The sequence below is a fragment of the Electrophorus electricus genome, chromosome 7 (genome assembly GCF_013358815.1).
Source record: "Electrophorus electricus isolate fEleEle1 chromosome 7, fEleEle1.pri, whole genome shotgun sequence".
Classification (NCBI taxonomy): domain Eukaryota; kingdom Metazoa; phylum Chordata; class Actinopteri; order Gymnotiformes; family Gymnotidae; genus Electrophorus; species Electrophorus electricus.
Genome location: NC_049541.1, coordinates 5,038,392 through 5,049,166, shown reverse-complemented (window position 1 = coordinate 5,049,166; position 10,775 = coordinate 5,038,392). Strand labels below are relative to the sequence as shown.

The 10,775-nt window shown below is 37.7% G+C and overlaps 1 protein-coding gene across 6 annotated transcripts; it reads left to right on the top strand.

The window, feature by feature from the left end:
* The first annotated feature begins 1,480 nt into the window (after positions 1-1,480).
* Positions 1,481-10,450, top strand: LOC113586709 (SLAM family member 9-like). Of its 6 annotated transcripts, XM_035527979.1 has the most exons (10): positions 1,481-1,498; positions 1,733-1,813; positions 1,933-2,011; positions 6,515-6,811; positions 7,156-7,437; positions 8,265-8,390; positions 8,943-8,980; positions 9,155-9,289; positions 9,826-9,891; positions 10,197-10,449. In XM_035527979.1, the coding sequence occupies exons 2-10, from the start codon at positions 1,766-1,768 to the stop codon at positions 10,269-10,271; spliced, it is 1,146 nt and encodes a 381-aa protein (XP_035383872.1). In that variant the 5' UTR covers positions 1,481-1,498; positions 1,733-1,765; the 3' UTR covers positions 10,272-10,449. The 6 variants fall into 6 exon arrangements, with proteins under 6 accessions (XP_035383872.1, XP_035383876.1, XP_035383875.1 ...); XM_035527982.1 differs by lacking the exon at positions 1,481-1,498 and having other exon boundaries at positions 1,719-1,813; positions 7,156-7,431; positions 8,268-8,390; XM_035527981.1 differs by lacking the exon at positions 1,481-1,498 and having other exon boundaries at positions 1,719-1,813; positions 7,156-7,431.
* Positions 10,451-10,775: the final 325 nt, after the last annotated feature.

Sequence of the window (10,775 nt, the reverse complement as noted above, 5' to 3'; positions counted from 1 at the left end):
TAGGGAAAAGTGCCATGTCAAGTCTGAGTGCTTTAGGCGCTGGTTTTCTGAACTCATAAGGTCGGGTTTTCAGCAGTTTCCTGTTGTAATTCAGGAAGTAACATTTCTAGGTGGTTTTTGTCAGCTGAGACTTGAGAGCAGTAAGCAGACACAATTCTACTTTACCCACATTCCAGTACCCAAGAAGCCAGTTGAAACCTCATACATTTGTAGATGTGTCTCTAAAATTACTTAAACAGAACACATGGTTCACCACTTACCTTTCTGACAAAAAAGTCACTGATGTGTTAATCATACAAGAGCATCTTTTACCAGCCTGAAGCATCATCAGAAACAGATGAACAGACAGCCAGATTCAGTCACCAAGAGTTCAACACCAACTCATAAAACAAATACCTTCTCGTTCCTTTTTCTCCTCATATGCTTCCATATTATATCTAATAGTTTTGTGAATTAATTAAGTTGTGATTGGGTTTGTCTGTATTTCTCACTCATAATGACCTCATCACTATACTAGTGCAATAGAGAATCTAGAGTGCAGTAGAGAAGTCGGGGCTTTTACTCAAGTGTGATGGGGGGCTTTGTAAGCCATCATAGTCCTCCCACTGTTGCAGGAAGGAAGTGTGTGGGTTTTGGGAAACATTATTTCAAGACATGTACCAACAGAGTCTGAAGGCCACTCCATTTGAAAACATGCACAAGAAAATCTTTGTTTCTTGACATTTAAAAATATTACAGACAGTGAAAAAAAAAAACTATTTGCATAAGCTCAAAGATTCCCTAGAGCATTGTAGCAAAAGTATATTATTCAACAGTGACATGAGCTTCACACTTAACAAAACTATAAATGATTCAAAGAGAAGGACAGGTGAACTAAGATCACACAAGCCCAAACTAAAAGAAATCCCATTATTTTATAATCACATTACATTAATTTTACATTTGTTTTATTTCTGCTGCAAGCCCTGTGACTCAGAGGTAATATAATTAATATGACAACATAAAGAAGGTGTAGGAGCACAAAGCAGGAAGAAAGAAAGAGGAAGAGGTCACCACATGCATGTTCCACCAAAACCTGGGTAAAAAAAAACAACTGTAACAACGTTTGTGTGTGTGTGTGAGAGAGAGAGAGAGAGAGAGAGAGAGAGAGAGAGAGAGAGAGAGAGAGAGAGAGTGAGTGAGTGAGTGAGTGAGTGAGTGAGTGAGTGAGTGAGTGAGAGAGAGAGAGAGAGAGAGAGAGAAGCAATTTTACTTCTGCTATGGCATCCTCCCTGTATTGCAGTTTCTGGGGAAAAATGGCCTCATAGTCTCAAATAATATTTGCTCTTATTTTGTGAATTATTTCTCACTTCTTCTGCTTGATTTGTGTTAGAAATATGTGGTGAATTGACTACTATAGTATATTAGGTGAATTACTATTGAACTTCTACCTACCTGGTAGAGGTTCTGTGAGAAGCAGAATGTTGGCTTTAAATATTTCAGACATTTTTATTTGTTGGTGTAAAAAAATATATAGTTACTTGTATATATTACTGTATGTCCTGTTTTAATTACTGTAGTATTACAGCATGCTTTTTCAAATCAGCAATGACATATTAAACCTCAAAGGGTTTTAATGCATAATCATACAGCACAGAGAAGCTGGGTTTACTGGAAATGGAAGTGACAGGTGCTAATGAAACTGAACTCAAACAATCCTGCTTCCAGAGTTTCAGTTCATTACAACAGACAGCCTGACAATCATATTGCAAAACTGGTATTTTATATGTCGACTGTCCATAAATGGAAAACGAATACATTCCTGACACAAGAGGTATGCATCAGCAAAAGTCTTTCTCAGAAATACTGCATTAAATGTACCTAATTGTCTCCAGTGAACAACTCTTCAGTGGAGCCTTTTACTGTCCCATAATCACCATTTTCTTTCAACAGTTTGAAAGAGGAAGTAACAGTTTAACAATGATGGTAGTGCAACGGATCCTCGTTCTCTCTGTTTTTGTCTCATTTGCAGGTAGAGTCCTCTAAACTTAAATATATATAGTGAATAATTTCAGACTTTTATAGGTTCCATACAAAGGTGTTATCTAGTGGTCTATAGAATGAAACAGTTTTCTTGTAGTTTTTAGTTTTTCATAGTTTCAGTTTTATTGCGGAAATCGTTGTAATACTGAGTATGAACTATTGTAATACAAATAATTCTGTCTCTTTGGAGCTTTAAATTGTTACTTTATTGAAGTATTTAACTGTATTACATACTAAAATCTATCATTTGTTCTGGCTAGCCACGGTTCATAGTTGTGAAGCTTGAACCGTGTGATTTATCATGTTTTACAGTATTCTATGTTGTGTTAAAAGCATACAATACTATTTGAATATTGGGGTCTGTCCCTATCAATGATAAAATATTTAATAATAAGTGATTAACTGAATAATTAATTAAACTTTGGTTCATTAAAGCATTGCATGCTATAAAAGTAAAAATACTTTTGGAAAATGGACTTTAGAATATACCATATGGATAGTTCTCTTTCAATTTGCTAAGCAAATTTCTAAAATTTTATGGGTTAGTGTATGATCTTAGTAGGCAGGTAAATGTGATAAAACTACATAGGGATTTGGCATATAAGTTTAATAGAAATAGGGTTATACGTTTTAGTTGTGTCTCGGGTCATTATCCCAAGACTAGTGGTAGAAGTCTGAAGTATGCACTTACAAGTATAGCCATTGATGTATTTCAAGGCAAGTAAAGTTTTTTTTATAGCACTTGTCATTCACAGAGGCAATTCAACGTACTTTACACAGACATAGATAAATGAAATAATAAAGCTTATTACATCCCAAGATCAACAGAGGAAGGCCAAAAGGTACATAAAATAATTGGTTTAAGTAGAAAGGAAAATGAAGGGAAATTAAGGGAAAGGGAATTAAAATTTGTGACCAAACTTCGAGTTGCCTTTGGGAGTGTGAACACCTAATTTTCATTTGGAGAAAGGAGGATTGGAAGGAAGGGTAAAAGATGCGGGTCGTCAGTAAATGCAGTTTGGTTCTTTGTGTCAGCTGTTGAGATTCCTACTGAGTTTAATGGCTAGTTTGAATATAAAGGGGCTTAAAATTGGTAGATTCTCACAAGAGAATTGAGGGATGATGAAAAAGAAAGAAATAGATAGATGGGGTTGTCAGTAGTGTAGTGTAGTTTGGTGTCTGTACCTAGAAGACAAATCTTTAGATTTCTCTCTGCACCCCCAAGCACAAACCAAGCAAAGGCTATTTTTCTTTATTCATTTGCACTATTGTCTCTAAACCAATCACATACTACATTTTTGCTGTTCAGTGTAGTTTTTTATTTGCTTATTTCTGATTGGCTCTTTGAGCCATGTACTGTGCAAAAAGGTAACCGCCCCCTCCTCCTCGACTCCTCCCCCAAGTTTCATTGGTAGCGTCTCATTGGTGTTTGTCATCATGATTGTGTGTCTGTGTATGTGCCTGTCTATGTCGCCACACCCCTATTAGCCCACCATGTGTTACACCTGTGCCTAGTTTCACTCTTTGTTACCTGTGTATTTATAGACCTGTGTTTTTTCTTGTGTTTGTCCGTATGCAGTACACTGTACATATCCTTTAAATTTTTCATTTAACTGTTTGTAGTGTGATTGTTTGCTAAACATGGGCACTTTGTCATGTCTATGCTACCTCGACAACATAATCGACCAGTGGCTCAGGAGGGACTCTAGAGGTGAAGGAGACAACCAGTTGGTCTGCCTGTCTGGGGACTTGAACTTCTGAATGAGTGCGAGACAGGCCAGTCCCTGAGCTTCTCTGAGTGCCCGCTGTCTGCTTTTAATGCCTCTTTTGATGGCCCTGAGATAGAGGACCCCGACACACCCCTTCTGCCAAAAAAGGAAAAGCAAAAAGAAAAGACAGCAGCCCCGACCATGACCATGGAGAAAAGCCCTTTATCCACAACAGCAAAATTCATCCCTGCCTGGAGGAGGAAGGCTCCCCTGGGATTTTCTGGTGGGGGCCAGGGGCTCCCAGACTGGGTAATTCAGGAACTGACTGTTATCTCATAGACCACCATAGAAGTGGCTGGAGGACCTTGAGGGGGCTGTGAAGACCTCTGTGGTCATCTCTCAACCTCAGAGGACTCTTGTATGGGGAGAAGTCCTGGAAGGAGTTATGATGACCTCTCTAGGACTCTTACATGGAGGTCGAAGTGCTGCCTAAGCCCAGATCCGCAGCTCATGCTTTGTAGGTGATCCCTCCTGGACTCACTGGACCTCTCCACGGCCAGTGCCAGACGGACTGACCGGTTTCCTCTACCGGTCTGTTACCAGACTTTCACCTACCCCTCCCATAGGGTTCATTATTCACGACCCTATCACCATCCCTCCCCTAATCACTATCATGCTGTCAGTCGATTTGTTTCATTTTGCGTCTGTTGTTTCCTGCTAGTGTGTCTGTCCCTGTGGCCGTTGTTGCCTTAGTTCCCATTGTCTTCCCACCTGTCTTGCCCATGTAAGCCTGCTTAAGCCCATTGAGCCCTCAAGCCTCACCAACTGGTGTTGTGGTCCAGTAGGCTGGCACCAGGAGTCATGCCTTTGTGGGGGGGTATAATATAAAGGCCCCCTCCTCCTTTGACTCCACCTCCAAGTCTGTGTAACACGTAAACAATCCAGGGTCATAGAGCCAATGTGTAGAGTCTGGGAATACATGATTAACTAAAAGGAACTAAACACACAATGACAAAAAAGGGAGCAAGCTATAACAAAAACACAAACAAACAATAATTACACTAAACTAACACTAGTAAATAACAAAACATGCAGAGAAAACACGAACAGCAGCTAGAATTAACACACAGGATAGGAATCACAAACAAGGCATGGATTACAATAACCAGCCACAAGACTGCACAAACACAGGGATTAAATACATAGTCTAATGAGCACTAAACAAGACACAGTTGCAACTCATGAGGGGTGGGAAAAATTTACTAAGAAACGGAACCACAACAAGGAGGTAAAGCAAAACAAAGACAACAGACAGGGATGCTAGGAGGGTGGCCATTATTGACAACACTTTGTTACCCTCAGGCATGTGGAGAGAAATTCTGAGCAGAACAGGAGACACAGAATCTTTATGCAGTCAGAAGTGCTATTGTGGAGTGACATCAGTTATTTGTAGCCAGTGTGTGTGTGTGAAAAAGAAGTAATGCGGTGTATGTGATAAGAACAGGCAGCAACTATAAAAACAACATATCACCAGAATCCTTATTAACATATTCTCAGAATCTAGCATATTCATGGAATCTAATCAATACAGTTCTCATTTCCAGCAACAGAACCATTAAAAGGAACATTTTCTGATCAACAAAGAAACCAACAATCAAAAAAAAAGAATGATCAAAAACTGGACAGTAATAGTAGACCGTATATAGCTAAAAACAACCATGGAAACGTACAGAAAAAAAAGGAAGTCCTGTGCACACATGGGTTTCTGTAGCAAGAGAGGGGAATTTTAACATTAAAACATTTATTCATATACTAGATAACAGCAATTCACTGGCTGTTCATTTTGCTTTTAACCTTGTTTCAGTTCATTTTATTTGAAAATTGACTTTAATTAATGTGAATCTATGATATTTTCCATTCATTTCACATTTAACAGGTGAATGTTTTGCATCTAGTAGCTTGAATGTTCCAGTGCGTTTGTTGCAGTCACTCCTAGACTTTGTTCTGAAAGAGTGCAGCTGTGTTCTCTACTGCATATTCTGAATGTAATGAAGATACAGCTTTTGCCACTGCTCCATATAGTTAGCTTTCAACTACAGCATCAGCTTTACGTAGTGTCATGAATGGCCACCCTCCTGGCGTCCCTGTTATCATGGTTTCCCTGTCGTGTTTTCCTGCACTCCCTGGTTTCATGCCTTAGTTTCGTTTTCTCCGCCCCTCGTTTGATTTTCCACACCTGTCCCTCGTTAAGTTCATGTATTTAAACTATGTCTTTTTTTTTTTCTTTTTTTTTGGTCATGTGTTTTTGCTGGTCATGGAGTTATCGTATGTGTTTAGTTCATTGCGTTTGCATGTTTATTCTTATGGTGTTTTCTTTGTACTCTGTGCCTTTTTGTTCAGCTAGCCCCCCATGTTTCCTAGTGTGTTATAGCCTGCTCCCCTGTTTGCTTCTGTGTGTTTAGTTCTAGCGTCTGTGTTTTGCTACTCGTCTATCCTAGCCCTTGTCCCGTTTAATCATGTAAACCCCGTGCTCTCCAGGTTGGCTTTCACCCTGGACTGCTTTAACAACTGATTTTGGATTTGCCCCAATTAAATCTCGCTCTTCTCCGCACATGCGCCCGCCTCCTTACCGCTCATCGTTACACGTAGTCACTCTAAGATGTTCTACAACATACTGAAAGTGATTGAGATCTGGATCTTTTTTCTTATAATAACTACTAGACAGGACAAAAAAAGAGTCACCACATCCTAACCAATCTGCTTATCTTTGCAATTCTTTACAGTGTCCCATGAGGAGTTAAGGCTTATTGGCACTTCAGTTCAAATGGATGCACAGGACCATGAATCTACATTTGAGGAGTTCATTTGGAGATTTAACAAAACAATAAATCTGATAAAATATTATAATGAGACAAAAAAAATGAGAGTAAACCCCTCTTATGAAGGGAGAGTAGAGTTCAATATTGAAACCTACAGTCTGACACTGAAGAACTTGCAGAAGAAGGACAGTGGACTGTATGAAGCACAAGTATCTCATTTCAACGACAAGATAGTTGCTATGTACTCTCTCTCCGTGTTGGGTAAGTTTTACAGCATGGTAAACAGCAGGAGAGGTGCAATTACTGATGCAACAACATTGTTGTGTTATGATGCTACATATATTTTCTTTAACCATGCACATACAGTAAATCCACTGAGATCTAAAGTGACTTGAATTTTAAAGGAAAGTTATTAAAAGCTGTATGGGAATGTTGACAATGTAGTCATTACTGTGGTAGACAGGAAGACAATAACAAGTCATGAGAAAGAGGTGACCAAAAATCAGGATCATTCTAACAGATTTAGTAGTGTCTTGTGTAAATATTTAGACTAGCTCTACCTGACTAATGATGTATAATTGTCTGTGTGTGTGTTTCTACCACAGACCCAGTGGAGACTCCTGGCCTTACTTATGTTCTAGACAAGCAAATTGGTGATCCCTGTAATATAAGTCTCACCTGTAAAGGTCATGGCCTCTCAGTCATCTCTAGCTGTTTTAATAAAACCTGTGAGAAGAATAAAAATATAACACGTGAAGGCATCACCCTTTACCTGTCTGTCATAAACAGCAGCTCAGTCATCTGCAACATTAGCAACCCAGTCAGCTGGAACATGAGTGCCATCGAGATGAAAGACCTTAAACAAGTCTGTCATCGCAAAGGTGCAGGTATACACACACTCACAAATATCTGTTTTAAATTATGTTGCACAATTTAATTAAAGTGCCCAGCCTGGTGACCAACCTGAAGATGCTGTCTGTGATGCTGTAGCCAGTCAAACCTGACATTTCATCACTTGCTCGCTGTTTATCTCAGTGAATGTTTTCTTATTATTAGTTGAGATAGTTTTTCAATATGTCTGTATTCTTAGTGATAAAGCTTGAAAAGGGGGTTTCTCAACCCAAATATCTTGCTTGGAAAAAAAACAGAAAGCTAGTCTGAACATTTAACAACGGGATGACTAAAGCCACAACACTGTTTGTTTTTTCAAGAAAACACGCCTGAGTGAGCAAAGGCAAATTGGAAAAAGAAAGCTAATCTAGAAATCCTCGTTTTAGGTTCTTAAGTTCTTTAGGTTCGTTTTAGGTAAGCTTAAACAGCATCATGCAAAGATTTTTGTGAGACTTCCTACTGTACCTGCCTCCTTGCTCACTAGCTGACTCACTGACTCTAATTGGTTGTATTAGAGTTAGAATTAAACGTGCCTACTCACCAGGCAGCACAGGAAATCCATACTGTTGCTATTGAAGCTAGCGGTAAATTAAATGTTTAGTGTTTTCCAGTTGTATATATAAATAGTCATAAATGTGAGTTACATCTAACGATTATTATCATTTACTCAATGGTGTAGGAGTGCATTTAAATTTTTACCGCAGTGTTAAAATGAATCAATATAGTAATATAGATATAGAAGGTGACATTTTATATTGCCTTTCTAACTCTGTTATGCTTTGGCACAAATGTTGCAAATCATTACCAGTTATTTTATCTTCAGTAGAAAAAGAAGATCAAGCCATCCCTGGATTATATTACCCATTGTTGCTCATAGCTGTCATACTTGTGGTGGTTGTTGTCATTGGGGTCCTGATGAAAAAGAAACCATGCAAGACAAATTCAACAGGTGTGGTCTTTTGTCTCAAACATATGAATGTACAGGCCTCAAACATGATAATCTTGGATGTTTTTTAATGCTCAAGTTGATTTTATGATTATAAGAAGCAGAATTCCTCGCTGGATTATAGTGAAAAGGATTGTGTAAGAAGAACAGAACTTTGATATGCTGGAAATGTATTGAAAACTAAATTCTATCAATTCCAATTGTGCAATAGTCAATGTGGCAGTATTGCCTGAGGATAAAACTATTGGACATCTACTTTTAAACACAAATCAAAGTATGAGCAAGTAGTATTGTGTCTGGTAGTGCAGGACTTAATAGCCCTGAGCCTTCTGCCTGAGAGTAGGGCTTAGAAGACATGCAGGGTGAGAGGATTGCAGGGTGAGAGGATTGCAGGGTGAGATGCAGGGTGAGATTTGTCTGATCTTGCCACCACTCTTCATGGTTATGTTGTCTTCTATATCTTCAGGTTTGGTCTTTTTTGTTTTGTGTTATTTAAGTAATTCATTATCCCTAACATTAAATGGCAAATGTTAAATTTTCAATTCATTTTCATAGGTTCCTCACAGGGTGACACCGTCTATGCTGAAGTTGAGGTAACATTTAAATCAATAATATAACTCCTGCAGAAATTAACATAATTAAATACTATCACTCTTTGGTCCAAGGTATTTATTGTTCATTTGTGAAAACTCTAAGCGCTTCTGTGGAAGATATGGTGACACACAGCATATGGTGTATATGAAAGTTTGACTGAATCATTTGTACAGAATGGGAATGGAAAACCTGCTGCGATGTTAGATAAACTTGGACAACCTTCTACCGTGTACAGTGTGGTAGGGAAGCCAGCACAGTCTTCAGGAAGTGAAGAATCTAATGGGACCACGCCAAATACCTTATACCAGGTGAATATTCCAACAATATGATTTGTTTCAAGTTTGGTTTATTCGTCACATTTGTTAAATACGCTGAATAATACTGAAACAAAATTTTAGATTTTAAATTTATTTTGATTTCCAGAGTCTTTTGTGAATGTTTCTGTTGCCATTTGAGTCACATAGATTAAGGAAATACAGTAACAGCTATGCTTCTCTAGGACATTGGTTTCCCAAAAATTAGCAATTTTCACATGTTTATAAGTGATGCATGCTATGAAACCAATTTGTTGGAGGTTAAATGTCACACCCTCATCTCCTGACTATTGTCATGGTTTCATCCTTTTGTGTCACAGTTCCCATGGCACTAAGTGGTATGTGGGGTTTTTTGTTTTTGTGGTTTTGGTTGCGTTTCTGTCTCCACCCTAGTCTCTTGTTTTAATGATTATATTTTAAATAACCAGATTTGCCTTTTACTGCATTTCAGTGTATGTATGTAGCAGCCATGAATTTCAGTTTCTTGTATTTTTAATGTAAAGTATACTTTATATGCAACATCATTCTAGGAGCTAGAAACTCAAGTCAGCTTAGTTGAGACCAGCACTCATGACACCAGTGGGGTTTTAAACATGGTAAGAAGAAACAAAACCCTCTGGCACTACTTTATGGGAATAACATTTAACGTACCAAGATGTTTCAGTTTGCCTGAGAAAACCTGCAAATTGCAAGTCTTTTAAAATACTACTTTTGACAAATCAATTCTCAGACCAAACTGTTCCTGGTGACAAAAGTATTTTTATTCTATTCCTTTTTTCCCTTATAATAAGTCACAGTTAATGCTGTCAATTAATTACTGTGAAAACTCTGGGGGTAAATGTGATAATTATTCAAGTTTTAAATGTTAATTATTCTTCATTCTCTCATTCTGACTGTCTAGAAACAAGTCACAATGGAAAGACCTCACACCCTCCCTGAAACTGTTTATGCCACAGTGTGTAAGGCCAATAAATAGTTATACTACTGATCATTTGGACAGAAACAATGGAATCATTTCTGAATATAAATTTCATTCCCATTCTTTTTTTACAAAAGTTTTTGCAATTGATTTCTTGTTTGTGTTGTATTGTTTGTATCAGTTAAGATGTAATTTTCTTTTACATGTAAAATAAATATATAATTCTTCTCTTATTCAGAGATGTGTTTGTAGTAGTCATTTATAAGATTTTTCAAATGCAAGCAGTAAACAGATTTAAAAATTACCTGGGGTTTGTATAATTGGATTCCAATTCCATGGCTGTTTTATTTCTTTTATTCATTACTACCAACTGAATTTCTATTTTCTATTCATTTTCTATTTAGTAAACCAGATGATATGCAGAAAAGGCAGACTGGGATTATACATTTTAATTAGAATAGCAAAAACCTGATTTCAAGTAGGTATATTTAAACTTTTGATCAGTAGCGTATTAGTAATTGATGATGCACGTGGCTGTCATTTGACTGCTGTGAATGGAGT